The following is a 21,570-nucleotide window of genomic DNA, read 5'->3' on the forward strand; positions in this document are numbered from 1 at the left end:
CATAGATCCTGTCTTCAGTCACACTTCATCATTTATATTTTCCCAAGAAGTCCATATCCTTCTCCAATCAGTCTTCATGTGAAGTTCTTAATCATTCTTCAAGGCCCAGCGGTCATAACTCACTTCCTTCGTGAGCCTTCTCCAGCGCACCCAGACGAAGCTTGTTTTTACCCTTTGTGTTTCTTTAGCACATTTCAACTGGCTATATTTTAACCTATTTACCTATTTTAAAAATCCACTTGACTAGGTAGCAACTTCCTTGGGCCATATATTTCATATCATCAGCACCTAGATTAGTGCCTAACACATAAATAATTATTGACTAAATGGAAACAATGAATGAATGAATTTAAAAATCATTAAATTCTGTTTACTGGCTTTCCACCATTATTTCAACACTCATACTATCATAACTCTATCACTGAAAGAGTTCCCAGTTTTGAGGCAGTTGTTCTGTTTAAGTATCAGAGATTTTTGTTTCAGTAATATCACCCCATAATTCCTATTATTTGAAAAAGTTCCTCTACAACCCAGAGCCTTTTAGGAAGATGACATGTCATTATATGTATTCATGAGCATTTGATGAAAAAAAGTTCTACATGCGGTAGTTATTTTTTAAAAGAGTAAATTCTTTTTGACTTCTCTATCTCATGTGCTGAATTTTTGAGGAAAATATTAAACCAGGATGATTCATTTATTGGTGTTTCTCAAAATCATGAGGCTATGACCTCTTTAAGGGAGGTCTCTTAAAGCTCAGGAAATTAAAGAAGTAATACATTTTTCTCACCACTTGACAAAACCAGAACCCAAGACTAAATATTGAGCATTAAATACCATAGATTAAAGATAAATCTAGGTATATAAAAATCTATTTTTGATCAGATTCCAAAACAGAGACTCTATATTACCTCTCGCCAGATATCCACACTAAAATTAGCTCACTCCATCTCTTCGAAATATTTAATAAACTGCTTCTTATTGCTAAACCCAAAATGAAAATGATCCGAAAAGAAAGAAAAATTAACAGGCTTCTCTGCCCTCTGTGATTAAACATACTTCCCTCGAGTACTATAAAGGAAACAAATTTATGGTTCACAAAAGCCTATCACCCTACACTACACTCAGTAAAAAATATTTCCATTGAGCAGTGTAAGTGCTTTTCCTATTTTAAATCAACAATGCTGAGAAACACTGGCTGCTAGAATTTAAATAACTCATGATTCACAGAAAAAGTTCTTAAATTTAAGATTATAATGTATAGTCATATCCTATTAAGATCTGTTTTCTACCTAGATGGATCTGGACTGTCTATTAATAATAGAACTTTCTATAATGATAGAAACATTCTATACTGGTCAAACCAATAGGATAGCCACCAATCACATATGGCTACTGAGCACTTGAAATGTGGCCAGTACAATATTTAGACACTGAATTTTAAATTTTATTTATTTATTTATTTTTTATTTTCTACAGGGACTCACTTTATCACCCAGGCTGGAGTGCAGTGGCGTGATCTCGACTTGCTGCAACCTCCACCTTCACCTTCCAGCCTCAAGTGATCCTACTGTCTCAGCCCCACAAGTAGCTGGGACTACAGGCATGAACCATCAAGCCTAATTTTTGTTTTTGTTTGTTTGTTTTGTAGAAACGGGTTTTCACCGTGTTGCCCAGGTTGGTCTCAAACTCCTGAGCTCAAGTGATCCACCCACTTGGGCCTCCCAAAGTGCTAGCTCCCAAAGAGCCTGGCCAACTTTAAATTTAAATGGCCATATGTAGCTAATGCTGACTGCATTGAACAGTGCAGATCTAGACAATAGAACACCCAAGACTCAAATCAGTGAATTGGATTCTAGCCTGGTTCTGCCATTAACTATTTTGTAACCTTGGCAGTTTCTTTTTCACTCTGATGTTATTCTGTGAAATGCTAAGCTAAATTATTTCTAAGATTTCTTCTAAACCTTTTATATACTACTTAATAAATAGCCATATGGTGTGACTAGAATTTGGGGCTTTTTTTTTTTTTTTTTTTTTTTTTTTGAGACCGAGTCTTGCTCTGTCACCCAGTCTGGAGTGCAATGGTGCAACTTTGGCTTACTGCAACCTTCACCTCCCAGGTTCAAGTGAGTCTCCTGCCTCAGCCTCCAGAGTAGCTGGGATTACAGGCACCTACCACCATGCCCAGCTAATTTTTTGTATTTTTAGTAGAGACGGGGTTTCACCATGTTGGCCAGGCTGGTCTCAAACTCCTGACCTCAGGTAATTCACCCACCTTGGTCTCCCAAAGTGTTGGGATTGCAGACGTGAGCCACCGCACCCGGCTGGTGTGACTAGAAATTGATGCAATTACTTTTCCATTGTCCTCATGAAAATCATCCTTTTAGTTATAACATGCATATTTATAAGCACATATATACTCCAAATAATCTATAATATATATAAATATAAAGAGATGCAGGCCGGGCGTGGGGGCTCACACCTGTAATCCCAGCACTTTGGGAGGCCTAGGCAAGAGGATTGCTTGAAGCCTGGGCAATACAGCAAGCCTCCATCTCCATAAAACATAAAAATAAAAAAATCCGGGTATGGTGGTGCATGCCTTAGTCCTAGCAACTTGAGAGGCTGAGGCAGGAGGATTCCTTGAACCCGGGAGTTTGAGACTGAGGTGAGCTGTGATCATGCCACTGCACTGCAGGCCAGGTGACAGAGCAAGAACCTGTCTCTAAAACAAAACAAAACAAAAGAAGAAAAAGAAGAGCAATTTTATGTAATTCTGTTGGATTTATCCTGCCCAATCCTACCCTTGGGACATAATGACATGACATCAATTGGGAGAAAAACATAAAGCTAATTTATTTGTACTAGAGCCTGATTTATTAATGGATTAACTCATATCATTCAGTCATTCTGTTTATTAAACACATTAAGTACCAAAAACTATTATATGATGTGATAAATGCTGTGAAGCAGGGGAGAAGACAGCTTCTAACTTAGCTTGGGGGAGTGTGAAAGTGTATGCATGTGTGTGAGGTTTCCTCAAAGGAGGTGACCAAGCAGAAGTCTATTTCTTTTTTAAGGCTCCACTCAGACACATAGATCCTGAACTTCCCTTAGATCTGGCAAGGAGGCTTTTGTCTTGAGCCCATGCTTTAAAGGGCCCTTTTCTGATTGTGCTTCCCAGGGGGTTAGGAATCCATGGGTCTAAGAGAACATGCTTACCCGTACACATACCCTCCACCCTCAGCCCTACCAGCCCCCCAGCCACCTGACCTTTGGGTACTAAGGACTCTGGAAATCTCTGCCCCAGTGACTTGAGCTCACTTCAAAGACTCTGTGTTGCCTCTTCCCAGGCCTGTTCTTCTGAATGTGAACCATACCACTGGTGTACACCATAACAAATTGGAAGAGAAGGCAAAGAGGTGGGTATTTTGAGGGGGATCGATGAAATTTGGTCCTGTGAGCATTCAAGAACCCTTTATAAAGTTAGAGCCTGAGTCTTATCAAGTTGAAGAATGGAGGAAGGGGTGGGAGAGAAGGGAAGCAGGCCAAGGATAGGGCTAGGGCTAGTTACAGCCCTCCTTGTGCCACCACACTGTGGCTTTGAATTCCAAGGAGGGCAAGAATTCTGGATTTGAACTTTCCAAGTCATCATGAGAATATATCTGTAAAGGTTGGAGGATAGAACATATTTTACTGAACAGTTTCATTAGGTTGATTTATAACTTAAATATTTAGACACTTTGTATAAGGACTCCCATTTTTCCTCTTGCCCTAAAACTTGTACATTTGCCCTAAGTCAGCAAAGGTGAAGCACATTCAAACAGACTTAACTCTATTTTTAAAAATTTCTCCTTTATCTAATGATGAAATATGAGAATTTGATGAGACAGATCAATTATAACTTAGTTAATATTCTCATACAAGAATCACTTACTTTGCTTCAGTAGAGCTACAATAAGCTGGATTCTAAAGTTAAAAGCAGTGACAACTAGAGAAGTTGATTATGGTTTTGAAGAAGGAGACAATTTTTAAGACTTTCTTCTATTAAAAGCTTAGCATATGACTGTTCATTGCTTTTAATTATTTACAGAACATATGTAATAGATATATATAATATGCATCTGTGCATTCATAATAGAAACAGAGCAGGATGACGGGACTTTAGAGTTGGAAGGGAACTTATACCGTTTAGTTTCACCATTTCTTACAGATGAGGACTCTAAGGCCTAGATACCTTAATTTGCCCAAATGATAGAACTTATTAGACCTTGAGTTTGAGCCACTGTAAAAATAGTTAATATTAGAGCTGATTCACAGCCTAGAGGTCATTAAGGAAAACAAAATGAAGTAATGAGAGAGGAATACAGACAGAGTCATCTACTCAGCTGTTGAGACTGTCTTTCTGCTACATAATCATGCTCCTAAATCATTGTTGAAAATATTCCCCAGGATGACGTTTTGTTTCCAGGAGACAGAACCAGCTTCAAAGGAAAGTCAAACGTTCCTTCCTATCACCTCACTAAGCGACCTTTAGACACCTCTAGAGAAAAGTCTGTGCACAGAGGAATCAACACAGAGCAGGTCCCCCAAGGCTGGGGAGACAAAACTCCACTGTGTTGATTCTACGGCAGGACTCCCTGGAAGGGGTGGCAGGGCAGCACCAGAAATAGAAGGCATCACTTGTCTGCTTTCTCTGGTCCATTTGAAAAACACACTACAGGCTCTGGGCAAAAGTGCCAAGGAGGTGGGAGGAGCCTTGCAGGTGTGCCATTTATATGTACTTCATGGACAATCAGATTAAGGGAGGCTGACAAAGCATTAGAATGGTTGCTAAGGCATCTCAGCAGGCAGCGCACACAACTGAAGGACATGCAGTTTTACCAAATAAGGTTTTGTTGTCAAAATTTTGTCTAATAACTAACTACAATTAGATGATATCAGTCATTTTTGTTATTTGTCATTTGAAGGTTTGGGGGTCTTGCTTCCTCTGCCAGATCCAAATCGGGAAGTCTGCTGTTATCTTTAGTGTCTGCCATCTGTTGATCAAGATAGCAGGCAGATCAAAGCACAGTGAAAGAAAGCCATGAGTTTTAGCAAATCTGTGGGATAGCAATACATTATAAATTGAACATATTTAAAGTAAACCTTTACATACTGGTTATTTCAATTTTATTTTAAATGCAACCAAAACATTTTCATGCTTATGTTATTAATTAATATTTTAAAAACATTATATTCACTTGACCCAAATGTATTAAATGTGTTTACAGGTAAAATTAAAATAAACTAAAAGTATCTGTAAACTGTTTGGACAAAAGTCCAAATTTCACTTTACGGCATTGCAACAGCAAATATTTCTGAGTTTTGAACTCTCAGATACCACTAGGGCCCAATGAGGAACATTTTAAGTATTCTTATAATTCAGTAGAAGATAAATGAGTATGTTATGGAGTTTATATATATTTAGGGGAGGAGAAGAAAGGAATAAAGAGTTTCAGAACAGGAAAGTGATTTGGTCTCTGAAACCTTGGATATAGACAATTTGGAACAAAAATAATATACATGAAACTGGAGCTATTTGGTATATTTTTTTCGATACCGTCTATCTTTCACGCTTTTGAAAATTTCTGCATCTGTCAAAGAAAGAAACAGCAAGAATATCGAAAGGAAAGATACCTTTTAAAATACTATTTTAATAACGATTTAAATTTCTGAAGAACTGAAAGATAAAGATCATTTGTGCTAGGATTCAGAACTTGATCACTTCCAATTATGGTCATTCCTTTGTTTCATTCTTGGGTCTAGTTTTATAAGATACAGCAGCTCTCTCCTTATTTAGACGGAGTCAAATTTATTTAAGTGCAAGATCTGGGTTTTAAAAGCTCATCCTGAACTTCCTGGAAACCTAAAGGTCATGTTTACAGAATAGATGCACGGCAGGATTAAATAAATGTGGAACTGTATGAGCTGCAGGTCTTCTTTTTTATTCTATCAGAGATGCTGTTAATCATCAGATGACTACTTCTGCAATATAAACTATATATCTTAGATTATGAAAACTAATTCCCTACCTGATACACTCATAAAGTTTTTCAAGAGCTAATTTTAGATTGTTTCTAGCTTCTTCATTTCATCATCACAGACATTTTAAATTTATAACAATTCTCTAGCGCCTCTTAAGACCCTTATGTAAGCAAGCACTCCTCCATGACACAAACCAACAAATGTAGTGGGGTTTACATAATGTGAAAAAGATGAGAGTAGTGGTATTTATTATCTTTTGTTTGTCTTAATAAGTGGGTGAGAAGGGGAATGTTATGAAAAATTAATAATGTAAGAAGATACGATATATGGGGGACGGCTAAAACAACAACTACAAACAGGACACAAGCAATAAATTACACTCTTAATTGCAGTATTTGACATGTTGTAATTTAATTGGTAGCTATTATTCAACTGTTCTTAGCCCTTACATTTCTTACAGCAGCCTTTCTGTATGCCAAGTTATATCACCAGACATTTGTTTTAATAGTAATACTTCTCATTTATGGAACTCTTTGTGATTCATAAAACATTTCATATTATCATTTCACTTGCTTCTCACCATAACCCAGTGAGACAGGTAGAATAGGAATTATTACCTACATTTTATAGATCAGTAAAAAGGATCACAGACTATAGTCATATACCACTAAGAAGTTCTAAAACCAGAACTACTGATACAATGTACTTTTCTCCCTAGCAGATTTCAGGTCTCCCCCGCCCCCCACCCCCACAGTGTGTGAAAGAAAATTTCTAAGTTTCTAAGAAAAATTTCCTCCTCACGATTCCTCAAGGATCTAGAACTAGAATTACCATTTGACCCAGCCATCCCATTACTGGGTATATACCCAAAGGATTATAAATCATGCTACTATAAAGACACATGCACACATATGTTTATGGCAGCACTATTCACAATAGCAGAGACTTGGAACCAACCCAAATGTCCATCAATGATAGACTGGATTAAGAAAATGTGGCACATATACACCATGGAATACTATGCAGCCATAAAAAAGGATGAGTTCATGTCCTTTGCAGGGATATGGATGAAGCTGGAAACCATCATTCCGAGCAAACTATCACAAGGACAGAAAACCAAATACCACATGTTCTCACTCATAGGTGGGAATTGAATAATGAGATCACTTGGACACAGGGCGGGGAACATCACACACCGGGGCCTGTCAGGGGCTGGGGGCTGGGGGAGGGATAACATTAGGAGATATACCTAATGTAAATGATGAGTTGATGGGTGCAGCAAAACAACATGCACATGTGTACCTATGGATCAAAGCTGCACGTTGTGCACATGTACCCTAGAACTCAAAGTATAATAAAAATAATAATAAAAGAGAGAGAGAAAAAAGAAAAATTTCCTCCTCATGGAAACTGCAGTTATATTTCTAGTATCCTCTTCTCTTTTTGGTATGAGTTAAAATATACAGGTGCTGTTCAAGTTAATAAATCATGATTTCTTTTTAAAAAGGTAGATTTTTAGATTGGAGAAATATTTCATCTTAAACAAACATAAAAAGTAGAAATTCAGTTTGCTGAGGAGAAGAATTAGAGGATTACACTGATTTGCAGAAAGATTCTGAATAGGATTTCTTTAAACAGCAAAATTCCCTGGCACATTCAAAATATGTTGATTCAAGAAAATCTAATTTATACAAAACTTTACAGGAATACATCTGGTATATAAATCCACACTCACCTGTAATTTACTCTAGAGAGAACAACTGAGTGATAATAATAATAACATACTCATATAGTTCTTCATTATATGTTTTAAAGTGCTTTCCCCTAATTTATTGCATTGTCTTTGGCAACCTTTTAAGGCGGTCAGAGAGGGTATTATTATCCTTTCTTCACAGATGAGAAATTGAGAGGTTAAGTGACTTGCCCAAGGTCAGACGGACATTCATTCATTTACTGCTATCAGAATGATGTAGTTTCAACGGGGTAGTCAAGGAAATATGGTTCTTCCTCCTATTTTTTTAAACAAGCTGTGAAAGCCATTAAAACAGAGGTAGATGATCTCACAAATACAATGTTGAATGAAAGAAGCCAGACACAAAAGTGTACATACTGTAGGATTCGATTACTATACAATTCAAATGTAGGCAAAACTAATGTATAGTGACAGAAGTCAGGATGGAGGTTACCTCTGGGGTGGCAACTGGGGGTAAAGAAGGGTTTAAGATAATGTCCTCATTCTTGATCTGGTTTGTACATAGTTTGTTCACTTGGTGAAAATTCACTGGGATATACACTATAATTTGTCACTTTTCTTTATATACATTAAAGAAGTTTTCTCTCTGAAAGGAATCTTACATCTTAAAAACAGTAATTTTTAAATGCCATTTAGATCACTTAATCTACATATCCTTGAAACATTTGTCCTTTCCAGTAGGTTTCTTAAATGCATTTAAAAAATAAGAACATGCACTAAATTATAAGAGTTTAAAGAGTCAAGAAAAGTTTGTAGAAAAAAAAGCCCAGCACTGTTTCACCTGAGAAAGTTTTGATACAAAATGGGAACTGGAGCATGCTAAGATAATAATGCAAGTGATTTAGGATCAGGTCAAACATTTGTATTTAACTATGTCAAACTGGGAATGGTAAGCAAATGAGATTATATTGTTATTCACACAGTATATCCTGGAGAGCATATGTAATATGTAAGAGAGAATTCCTTGAGTGGAAGATGATAATTTTTAAAAAATATCCATTTTATTTCAGAATATTGTACATTAGGATGCTGTATTAGCTATCAGGGAAAAAAGCCAATGCCAGCGATAAAAATCTGAGTAGTCTGTGCACACCTGGAGACAAACAAAGGCTCCTGAGAAGCCCACATAGCTTTTGATATAAGAATATATGGGAAGAATGTGTTTTCACCATTTTCCAGGACAAAAATTACATGTACCTTCAATTGCTTAAATTAATTTCAAAATTTATATTGTAGTTCTCCCAGAATTCCTCATACTCTATAACTCCATACCACTGAGAGCTAACGCTGCACTTGTATGCAGTTACCACTGATGACAAAGGTTTTAAGTTTTACATATAGACTCTTTTCCGTTCCTTCCACTCTTTTCTTTTTTTAAACAAAAACCATTATATCACCAAAAAGTATCTGTATCGGGCACGGTGGCTCACGCCTGTAATCCCAGCACTTTGGGAGTCCGAGGCAGGTGGATCACAAGGTCAGGAGATCAAGACCATCCTGGTCAACATGGTGAAACCCCATCTCTGCTAAAAATACACAAATTAGCCAGGCATGCACATGCCTGTAGTCCCAGCTGCTCAGGAAGCTGAGGCAGGAGAATCACTTGAATCCGGGATGCGGAGGTTGCAGTGAGCCGAGATCACGCCACCGCACTGGTCTGGGTGACAGAGCAAGACTCCATCTCAAAAAAAAAAAAATAAATAAATGTAGAATAAAATTGTATCTTGATATTACAGGTCAGGAACAGAGAATTTCCAGGCAGTGGATGAGATCTGGACCCGGGATGCTTTCATTTCACCAGGGATCCTGCAAAGGCAGCTGTACCAACAGCTGACTTCCCAGGAGAGCTGCGAATGCATCTCAAGCCCAAAGAAGCCTTGCTGATTCCTGACTCTATGCGTTAGTTTCACTAGGACCTACCTGTTTTTTAAATATATATATATTTAGAAACAGGGTCTCACTGTGTAACCCAGGCTGGTCTCAAACTCCTGGGCTCAAGTGATCCTCCCCTCCCTGGCCTCCCAAAGTGCTAAGTTTCCAGGTATGAACCCCCGTGCCCAGCCTAACATTATGCAGGATGGACAGTGTCAAGCTGATTGTGGTCACCTGTCGGCAACCCGGCAATCTCTGGGCCCATTCCTTCAGTATCCAGGATGAGTGTGAGCCCTCTTCTGGCATTTGGGTTATTAGAGAATTACCCTGTGTTTCCCAACAGTGTTCACATCGTAACAGATTAGAGAGACAGTTCAGGAGACAGAGAGGAGGGGACAGGAAGAGGTAGGTTGAAGGAATTTTTAACCAAACATCTTTTCTACCAGCAAAAGATAAACAAATCATGGGGAACTGGGACCTGTGTGTCTATGAGTAAGTCCATGTGGAATCATTTCAGGACCTTTTTTGTTTGTTTGTTTGTTTTTAAATGACAGAGAACCAAAAGGCACAGCAATTTTTCTCTGGATAGAGGTGTTCAATGGTAGAAAAACTCTGAATCACTGTGCAAAGTTTCCTGTGCGAATCCATTTAGTCAGACCTGATCCCTTTGAAAATGGGATTTCCATTTCTATTTAAGCTAATAGGCATGCCCCTAAATTTAATCTCTCTTGCAGCAGTCACTTAATTAATTCTCTCCTTTGGCCTGCGGCATCTCTGTCGCTCCCCACACCTGGAATCTTTCTTTTTCTCCTGCATCAGCAATGTAGATATGTAGTCTTATGACCCTTAGCATGTAGTAGATAGGCCATATTACTTTTAACTTTTACTAATTTTCACTTTTTTATTATAGTCTGTTATATGACACATACATTTGTCACACATAATCTTGACCATAGTTTTAAACAACCTGGCTTAGTATAGAAAAAGATAAATTGAGATACTTGCCATCAAGCCTTGTTCTCCTGGTTTTCCTGGTTCACCCTTAAAAAAGAATAGTGATAATTTTAGTAATGCTGTAAGTATTTTTAAAAAACCCTTCAATCATTTTTTTTTCTTTGGGGCATGTAAATGTCAAGTATATTTCTTCAGGTTAAATAGAGGAATGTAGCACATTAAAAGAGAGCTAATTTCCCTTCTACAAATAAACTTTACAAAGTTAGGGTTTAATAAAATTAGTCTAGATTATCATGTCTTCTTTAGGATGACATAAAGATAAGGACATGGTGTCTGTATGAGAACTCAGAACTTTCATACATAGGACGGAGAGACAATTGCTCTTAGTACAGGTGTTTAATAAAATGAGCAGAGACTGATGTTAAACTTTGGTCTTCCTGGATTAACGATGGCTGAAGTAACATGTTTTATTAAATTTGATACAGAAAATTACACTATATCATGACATCATCATTTTCTTATATTCAGATTGATATAGAATTATCATATTTTATTGTCATAATGACAGTCATTGGCTAAAAATATTTTTTGTCCTAAACTGCCAATGAATATAGATATTGCTGGTCTTTCAAAATAAGTATTTCACAGTTTATTTTTATAGTCTTTTTCTAGCAAGGTATGATAACACATGCCTGTAATCTCAACTATTTGGGAGGCTGAGGCAGGAGGACTGCTTGAGTCCAGGTCTTTGAGGTTATAGTGTGCTATGATGGCATCTGTGAATAGCCACTGCACTACAGCTTGGGCAACACAGCAAAGACCTCATTGCACACAAAAAAATCTTTTTTTACTTTGGGAGGCCGAGGTGGGCGGATCACCTGTGGTCAGGAAATCGAGATCATCCTGGCTAACATGGTGAAACCCCGTCTCTACTAAAAATACAAAAAAATTAGCCGGGTGTGGTGGCGGGCGCCTGTAGTCCCAGTTACTCAGGAGGCTGAGGCAGGAGGATCACTTGAACCCGGGAGGCAGAGGTTGCAGTGAGCTGAGATCACGCCACTGCACTCCAACCTGGATGACAGAGCGAGACTCTATCTCAAAAGAAAAAAGAAAAAAAAATCTTTCTCTAGCAGTCATCATAGTACATATAAATAAACTCTGAGACCATATATAGTTCAAGTTATATTTTTGAAAATTTTAAAACAAGTTAATTTGTCCTATGTGTAGAAAGCTCCATTTCTTACTTACATGAATAAACTATATTTGTTTAAAGAATGATATAATTTTGGATTATGTGGTTTGTCATACCTTTAAATTTTTTAAAAGTAATTTATATCTTGAATTTGAGTATAGTATATAATGCTCAATGATCTGACTAATGTACCATCAAAATGGTTTTAACTACTTTTTGAAGAGACACCCATTGTATTTCTGTTCGCAACCAGCAATCAATGGGAGAGCTTCAAATATCCCTAAAGCTGTGGATCTCTCTGCCTTTTGGAATATCATCATGAGAAAAAGCAAGGCATTAGAAGACAGCAATAGAATTCAACCACTGTCTTTGGAGGTTGAGTGAAAGCAGTCCTAACAACTAGCAAATCATATGTTGAAAGACAATTCCGCATTTTATATCAACAAATTCACAGCAGCTTTCAGAAAAGGACATGGGCTTATGAGGCTGTCTCAGAAGTTTTAAAGTATGCTATATTCTTATAAAGAGTCATTATTTCTAAAAATGCATAAATATATGCATATAAAAATGAAAGAAAATATACTAAAACATTAATGAGTATTGTAAATATTTATTTTTTTGTTTTATTTTCAAAATTTTCTGCTTTGTGGATAAATATTTTCATTATTATTATGTACCACAAAAATACTATGAAAATAATTTGTTAAATAAATACACTTAATAAATAATTTAATCCAGTAATAAACCTTAATTTCTAGTCCTAAAGTCATAAAATAAATCTAAAATTTTTGACCTTTTCCATATATTTCTTTTAATTGCTGGGTTGTCTCTGAAACCAAACCATTTATCTTCTGTGTTTTACTACTATATCATTGACACTTGACCAATCTTTGTAGCCAAGTATTGAAATTACTTTTAAATTATTTCTATGAATAAGCCTTACGTACAAAAGACAAATGATATTTAAACCATACCTACTGATGTTTTAACCATTCATTTTATGGTTATTAGCAATTTTGGGGTTTCAAGTTATTTATAAGGGAATAAATATTAGAACATTTTACTTCCTCTACTTTCCATAAATAGTATAGGACTTTATTGGTCTACTCTTGAACCTTTGGAAAATGTTATTAGCCTCCTACTTAGTTTTTCAGACTAATCTCCCATTTAAACCAAAGGCCCCGGTGCACACTATGGCAGTCAGGTTACACCTGGGATTGGGCAACTCCAATCACAGGCTTCTTGAGGCTTCCCTCAAAAACAGTTTGGTGGCTGCCTCCAGGTGTCTCTTGTGGTTTGCTTGGATCCCCAGTGGATTAAGTGGTAAAGAGGAATGCAGCTGGGAGCGCCCTATGCTGCTTGGGGACTTTCCCATCATCTCTCTTCCCTCAACCCACTCCACTCATCATCCCATTTCCCTCAACCCACTCCACTCATCATCCCATTTCCCTCAACCCACTCCACTCATCATCCCATTTCCCTCAACCCACTCCACTCATCATCCCATTTCCCTCAACCCACTCCACTCATCATCCCATTTCCCTCAACCCACTCCACTCATCATCCCATTTCCCTCAACCCACTCCACTCATCATCCCATTTCCCTCAACCCACTCCACTCACTTGACCCCCTGACCTGATGCCCCTCACCACCCTGCTCCACACTAGTTCTCAGCCCTTAACACGAAACAAAACGTGTGAGAATAAATGATCCAAAAAGCGACTCACGGGTACTCCTGGCATTCCACGGGGGCCATCTTTCCCTGTGTCCCCAGGTGGCCCTCTTGGGCCTGGAGGGCCGGGGGGTCCTGGAGGCCCTGCCTGTCCTTGGTCACCCTGTGATGGAGAAAGGAACAGACCAGCAATAACCATGAAAGATAAAGACTCAGGTCTTCTTTTCAGCACCTTATATTTGCATTATCTGATCCACATTTACACTATGAAAAGAACCAGAACAACCACAAATATAAAGCCTGTAGGCAATTTGCCTCCCAGCAGGGAGCAAATAAATATTCATGCTGGGTGACTGAGTAGATGCTATTAAAATCAAAGCAGCTCAGGAACCAGCACTTCCATTCTTTGAAATAGTGTATATGTTACCACTATAGTCAGAGCTGGTATAAAACGTGTGAATTACTTTATCCATAACACTGCATCAGTTGTATTCACCTCATTTAATAAAATGGTTGCCTTTATAGTTAGACAAATGTGTTTACTTTTTCATACCCTATAAAATTAGGCATATGAGGCTCCCATCATATTGCATAATAATTTATAAATTACCAAAGCTAGAGAGCTTAGAAACTGGATCTGTTAGTAGCTACAATTTAAAATTTTTTAATTAAGAAAAAATTAGATGGGCTTTTAGTATCTTTTTTGGTACTTGTATCTAGCACTTCAAACAAATGCAGCTGACTAAACATAATTTTGTTTGAGGATATTTCCAAATAAATACCCACCCACCGCCCACACCCCACCCATAAGAGATAAACGGTAAAGCAATAGGTATACAGAGCAATAACCGATGTAAAGAAGAAATCAGACTTCAGCAAGAATAAGCACTACCTTAATCAGGCGGCGTTTAATGAGCTGCTGATCAGCAGAGAGAAACCCATGATTGATTTTAGGAAACACCATCTGATCAGTCAGGTGAGGTCAAAGGTTGAAGTTCAGAGATGAGAGAGTTGAAGAATAGACATCAGAAGGCCCCAAGAAAGAAATAAAGATATACACATTAGACTTATAATGATTATTAAACAAAATAGAACTGGCACTTATGTCTAACGTTAGACCCACTGACTCTTCTCGAAAGAAATATCATCCTGAAATGCGATGCTGAGACCAGATCTTCAGTGGTAATGAACATTTTTTGTGCTTCATCATTTCACTGTGGACGTTGGATCTTTTTAATGTAGTTTATTCCCAGAAGCAGGTAAGCAGGTGCACCCCTGCATTCTTCACTCTGAGCAGAAAGTCTAGAGACAAAATGCCAGTTCCATTTCCATCAGACTTGTCAACCAGCATAATGTGACGTGAACTTGACTGCCATTTTATTGACACCCGAAGTCCAGAGAGAGTACTTAGGATGATTTAATTGACTGGAAAAATATTACAGAGCATTAGAATGCATACAAATTAAGCCATCAAGGCATGGCATGGTTCTAGATCGCTATGCCCACCTCTCTTCACAGTACCTGTTTGACGTCAATATCCTCCTCTCAAGTATGCTCAGGATACACCCTCTTACTAGACATTTGACCTCAATGATGCAAGTGGGGTCCCAAGTGCCCAGTAACTTGACATATATGATGAGAGGAAGCCAACGGGCTCGGCAAGCCAATTGAATGGTTCCTGCTCACGCTTATGCTGATTGCATTTCTGACTATACAGGCATGAGTAACAACCACAAACCTTGACGGTGAGGATCTGATTACTGTGCAGGGCAGCAACTGTGGGGAAGCCTGGCAGGCCCTATGGACGTAGCACAGCACCAAAACAACACGACATAAAACGTCACACAGACATTTCACTGGGGGACAAACAAAACAAGCACATACCTAGCGCCTCCCTTCCCTGGCTCTAAGTCTTGCCTCGTCTGACACACAATAAACAAAATTAGACACATGAGGCCCCAAAATAAACTTTTTTTTTTTTTTTTTTTTTGAGATGAAGTCTCACTCTGTTGCTCAGGCTGGAGTGCAATGGCCTGATCTAGGCTCACTGCAACCTCCACCTCCCGAGTTCAAGCAATTCTCCTGCCTCAGCCTCCCTAGTGCTGGGATCACAGGCGTGCGCCACCACGCCCAGCTAAGTTTTGTATTTTTAGTAGAGACGGGGTTTCACCATGTTGGCCAGCCTGGTCTCCAACTCCTGACCTCAAGTGATCCACCCACTTCGGCCTCCCAAAGTGCTGGGATTACAGGCGTGAACCACCATGTCCAGACTTTTTTTTTTTTTCCTTTTTTTTGAGATGGAGTCTTGCTCTGTCACCTAGGCTGGAGTGCACTGGCACAATCTCAGCTCACTGAAACCTCTGTCCCCAGGGTTCAAGTGATTCTCTGTCTCAGCCTGCCCAGTAGCTGGGATTACAGGCATGTGCCACCACATCCAGCTAATTTTTGTATTTGTCTTAGAGACTGGGTTTTACCATGTTGGCCAGGCTGGTCTCAAACTCCTGACCTCAAGTAATCTGACCGCCTCGGCCTCCCAAAGTGCTGGAATTACAGGCATAAACCATCAGGCCTGTCAAACCAATAATTTCCTAAAGCATGGAATGGGGAAACAGAGAGCTCATGGTCATTGAGCCTGGGGCAGGTACAATGGGATCTGTGTCTACATGGTGTAAAGAGTTTGCTACATGGAGCATTTCTAGAATCTTACAAAATTACAACATCTTAATTACAAAATGTTAGTACAAAATGGAGATAACTATAGACACTGTTATGAAAACCACACTGTAATTTCCCTCCATTGACATTCTATTTACAACTCAGGATATACAACACATGTATTAATTCTTTTTTGGACAACAACAGGGAACAAAATTTTGTCATCAGATCATACTTATTCCCCAGAATAAACATAGTACACCTCACAAAATACAGTCTTGCCACCCACATATCAAAATTTCTCTCTCCAATCATATGATGAATCTCAGAACTCTCCTGTTTCAGGAATTCATGCAGAGGTGGTGGATGAAAATCTGTCTCTTATAACATGTGTATTTCATGTCAGGGGGATTTATGGTCACACTCTGCAGTAATCACTTCTGTCACATAACTTTTCCGAAAGAACTTGACAGTTCACACAACCCCTTAATGCAGAAAAGCGGTTCTGAATTCCTTGAGAACACGGAGAGATGTTTTAGAGACTCGTTCTTCAATAACTTGTACTAACTCCTCCTCACAGGCGTTATCAATTGGTTAAGTTTGAGAGAGAAATTTTGCCTTTGTTCTATTTCTTTTCTAAGAACATGTGAAACTAAAACCTTTTATTCCTTTTTTTCCAAAACACACACACACACACACACACACACACACACACAGAGAGAACATGTTTACCAGTTTACCATACAAATAAAATAAACAACCACCACAGCAATACATGGCCTGGGCTCTCTCTCTTCCCACCCAAATTTATCTTGCAGATATTTTTAGGAAAGCCCAGGAAATTTCTACATTTTTAGTTTTATTAGTTTTGTGAATATTTCACCCCCCACATCCCTCACATTAGAGATATGTTTTTCATTTTAAGAAAGGCAGAAAAATTAGTTTGTAGTCTGAAGACACTTCTTCAGCTCTAATGCCTTTGATTCTCCGTCTTCAGGACTACAACTTCTCAGGAAGCAAAACAGAGAAAATCTTATCTTTTGCCAAATCCGTTCTGATAAGGCTACTAAGTGGCTCCGTAGTTTTGAGGTGACCTATGTCCTCTTTTTCTTCTCTCTAAATACAAGTCCTTTAAATATAGATTCTGCATACATTCAGAAATGCTACAAGTTGGAAAACAGATGTATACAATTTGCTTTTGTTTTACTATGGAATATGAGTTTAAAATGTTATTAGATGGTAATGTGCCAGCATCTTTCCATCTGTGACTCATTAGCCCTATATTACACAGTCAGAATTTTATATATAAAGCTCATATTTATGTAACAAAGAACAAAAACAGATACAAACAAGAAGTCTATGAGGGATCAGAATCTTGATTAGTGGCGATAAATCATAATGTCACTTGAAACAGGATTATCTAACAAAATAATTTTAAATTAAAAACCTTTTAGCAGCACACATGGTAGGCCTTACAAATATTTTGAAATTTGAATGTATAAATAAGTCACTTCTTGTACTCATGTCTGAGCATGACCAGCTTTCTATCTGATCATATTTTCAAAATGCTCACACACACACACACACAAAGTCTCAAGTTGTATAACTCCTTAGTTTGGGTTCCAATTTTAATGAGATCTAAAGAGAGAAGTGGGTAGGCAATTCTCACCTCAGAAAGATCTTTTTCCTCAAACAGAATAATCTCTGTTTGAGGAAGCTGATTTATAATCCTTAATCATCTTGACTGTGAAAATGCTACCAATTAGGTGTTTAGAGCTACATTTTAAAGATTTCATTAGCATGCCAGGCAAAATAATTTTTCAGGAGTTTACATGTAGCAAAGTAAAAAGCAGACATGTGGATGGATTCTCTTAAATACTAACAAAAATCCCATGATTTGGGCTGCAATGTCCTAGGACCCCGTGCGTTTCAAACTGGGGTAAAAGTAACTCTGAGAGTATATGCTGGTGTCCTAGAGAGTGTTTCAAAGCAATAACAAATATGGTCCATCCTCCTAAAAAGTCTATTCAATTAATGGCAATACATTTAAACATTATTATGTAAAGCAAACATTGATATATTATAGGGTTATAGCATTCAAAATTGGACACGTTTTAAAAATTTTCACCATTTGACGGTGGTAAAAAAAATCCCATTTCACAGGGGCTGCCTCCAGATCCTAGGTAGACACTGACTCTGCTTCTTGTGTGAGTTCTTTGGAGGGTTGGTTTCTAAAGTACAGGTGTTGACACCTATCCTCAGTACAGGTGTTGATACCTTATGGCTTTGTGTGGCCACACCTGCTAGGCTTCTCTAGCCGCTCATACAGAGGATACAATTTTTATTAACTATACCATTTTTTCCCACAGTATCATTAGTCATATCCTTTCTAAACAAATAAAATGGACATACTTTACTTGGTTTTGCATCTCAGAAAGTTTGCCTGGTACACAGACAGTTTGAGTGGGTGTGGAAAAACAAATGTGTCTCCAGAAAAATACGGAGAAAAAAATCCAGGAATATTGAATATTGAATACTGAATATTGAAATAATTTTTGTTATTGTTGTTATTTTTTGAGATGGGGTCTGACTCTGTCGCCCAGACTTGAGTGTAGTGGTACGATCTCGGCTCACTGCAACTTCTGCCTCCCGGGTTCAAGCAATTCTCCTGCCTCAGCCCCCCCAGTAGCTGGGACTACAGGCATGCACCACCATGTCCAGCTACTTTTTTGTATTTTTAGTAGAGATGGGGTTTCACCATGTTGGCCAGGCTGGTCTCGAACTCCTGACCTCAGGTGATCCGCCCACCTCAGCCTCCCAAAGTGCTGGGATTACAGGCGTGAGCCACTGCACCCGGCCTGAAATAATTTGTACACATTTTCACCCCCAAATACTTTGAATTATTAAGAAATCGGATGAATAAGAGCTGTAAAACTACCATATATAACTCATTTTTTCCCCTCCTGAGAGCATAAAGCCTCAGACAGCTTCATGAATCTTCGTGACATTCTGTGAAGTAGGCAACCATCTCACAACCAGTATTTTGACATCATGACAGGAAAGGCTGTATCTCCCCCTTCATTACCAACTAGAAGAAACAATGCAAGCCTACCCCAAAGGGATACTGAACAAATAAATAATTCATAAGAAATGCTTCTAACTACTTAGAGGCCATACATTCAAGGTGTTACTGTCATTTTTATTGTGTACTCAGTAATAATGAGTATTATAAGATTATAAATAGTGAGAAAATTTTGTGCTTTCTCAAACGTATTCAGTAAGGCAGTGATAGAGCCAGAAATTCAATCCAGGTCTTCTGATTCTAAACTTTGTCATTATGCAATTTATGTGTTTATAATTTTCTTCTACCTGCTTTACAGTTGAAATAGTAGAAAGCTTAAAAATTGACTAACATTCAACAATATTTAGAAAGCGTTTGTTGAGCACCTTCTGTGCAACATTCACTATGCCACGCTCTGGGGATTGAATGGTGAGCAAGAGCCCATGCTCACAGGGTTTACCATCTAGTGGAGAAATAGAAATAAGCTGGCAGTTGTCATACAGAGTGACAAGTATTATGGTGGAGAAGTGGGGGGGGCTACAAAGAAAATAAAATGTGCACTAGACATATGTTTCAGGAGCCATGGAAAACCTCCCAAGCCAGGTGAAGTAGAGGCTGGAGGTTGGTATAGGAAGAGTAAAACTAAAGATAGACCATTTAGGAAGGTATTACAATAGTCTAGCTGTGAGATTGTGTCTTAGAATTAGAGGAAGGACAAATCAATTGTTTGAATTGTTATTAAGGAAGTCGAATTTGTAGGACTTGTAACTTGGCTGAGAATATAAGGGTAAATGAGGAGCAGAGAACGGTCCTAGGTCTCTAGCTTGGACAGTGGAAGGATAGTAGAGGGAACACAAGGAAAAGGCTTTCTGGGGTAGGCAGGTAGTTATGAATGATGAATTCAGCTACAGGTTTGCTGAATTTGAGATGTCTATGGACAGCCAAGGGGCAGCAGTTGGACATGCATATAGAACAGAAGAAAGGTGAGAAATGACTGGGCACGGTGACTCATGCCTATAATCCCAGCACTTTGGGAGGCTGAGGCGGGCAGATCATGACGAGTTCAAGACCAGCCTGGCCAACATGGTGAAACCCCGTCTCTACTAAAAATACAAAAATTAGCTGGGCATGGTGGCAGGTGTCTGTAATCTCAGCTATTCGGGAGGCTGAGCCAGGAGAATCATTTGAACCCAGGAGGCAGAGGTTGTAGTGAGCCGAGATCACGTCATTGCACTCCAGCCTGGGCAACAACAGCGAAACTCCGTCTCAAAAAATATATATAAAATAAAAAATTAAATAAATAAAAAAGAAAGACAGGTGAGAATTATGAGCCATAGGGATATGCGAAGTCATCTCGGGAGGTTGTAGAGAGGGTAGACCTAGGAAAGAACCCTTCAAAAGACTTAGGTTTAAGGGATGAGCAGAGGAAGAGGCAACCACAAAGAAGATGAAAAGGAGCAGCTATAGAAGCAGGAGGAATGGTAATTCTCCTCACAGAAGTTCTAGTCAGGTAAATGACTCAAAATGATAGATGCACATACTTTGCTGTTTATTGCATCATCAATAATGCTGCCTAATTCACATAAATGACTCATAATAAGAACAGGTTAACAATGGTCAGTGTCACTGACAATGGCTGATCATTGATCAGCACAAGGGAGTGTACCTGAGGTTGTAGGGCTATGGATGAAAAGATAATTATTTTACTTACAAAGAGTCAAAGGGTCCCAATAGCAAGTCATATTAAATAAAAAATATGCATTATGCTGAGAAATGAAATCTCCAAGTTTCTCCATAATGTAAATACTATCATGATTCTGTTTGCCCAAAATACATCATGCATTACAACACGACCATTACAGTGGGCATGTGTGCAGCATAAATAGAGATAAATACTCCTCAAAGTTGATAAAATAATTTCTAGCTAAGAGAGACCAGATGGGGAAACACTATAATAGGATACAAAAATATTTAGGTAAAAGAATTGCTTCAGTTTAGCAGAAACTGTTAGAAGGCTAAATTAAGAAAGAAAAGAATTTAAGAGAAGGAAATCTGCAACTAGATCATTCCATATTGCAGTAGATGGTATAATTTATCTGTCTGAATAGAAAAATCAACTATATAAAGCTAAACAGCTAAAGGAATTTTTGAACAATCATGCAGTACAAGAATTGGAGCCTGTGGAAATCAGAAGTTATAACTGATGGTAAAAGATTGCCTCATGGTAGTATTAATTATGGGAAGAATTAGCCTTCTGTAGTTGAATATAATATTTTCAACTGGCTCAAAAAATTACTATTTTTCTATCTTATTGATACTCTAAATTCTACTAATTTTCTCATAAATTTTAACCCTAGTCACTCCAGGAATTATCTTTTTTTGTCTA

At 38.2% G+C, this 21,570-nt stretch overlaps 1 protein-coding gene across 2 annotated transcripts in view; it reads right to left on the reverse strand.

Moving 5' to 3' along the window:
- The window catches only part of COL25A1 (collagen type XXV alpha 1 chain), a 512,691-nt gene that overhangs the window by 122,780 nt on the left and 368,341 nt on the right, over positions 1-21,570 (reverse strand). Inside the window, exons 8-10 of one of the 2 annotated variants that reach the window (XM_007999508.3) lie at positions 14,361-14,432; positions 13,524-13,631; positions 10,655-10,690 (exon numbers count right to left, since the gene is read on the reverse strand). In XM_007999508.3, coding sequence (XP_007997699.3) covers positions 10,655-10,690; positions 13,524-13,631; positions 14,361-14,432 — 216 coding nt within the window. Of the gene's footprint in view, positions 1-10,654; positions 10,691-13,523; positions 13,632-14,360; positions 14,433-15,206; positions 15,267-21,570 lie in introns of both variants that reach the window. The other variant, XM_007999509.3, reaches the window with a different exon arrangement.

Source organism: Chlorocebus sabaeus, chromosome 7 (assembly GCF_047675955.1).
Source record: "Chlorocebus sabaeus isolate Y175 chromosome 7, mChlSab1.0.hap1, whole genome shotgun sequence".
Classification (NCBI taxonomy): Eukaryota; Metazoa; Chordata; class Mammalia; order Primates; family Cercopithecidae; genus Chlorocebus; species Chlorocebus sabaeus.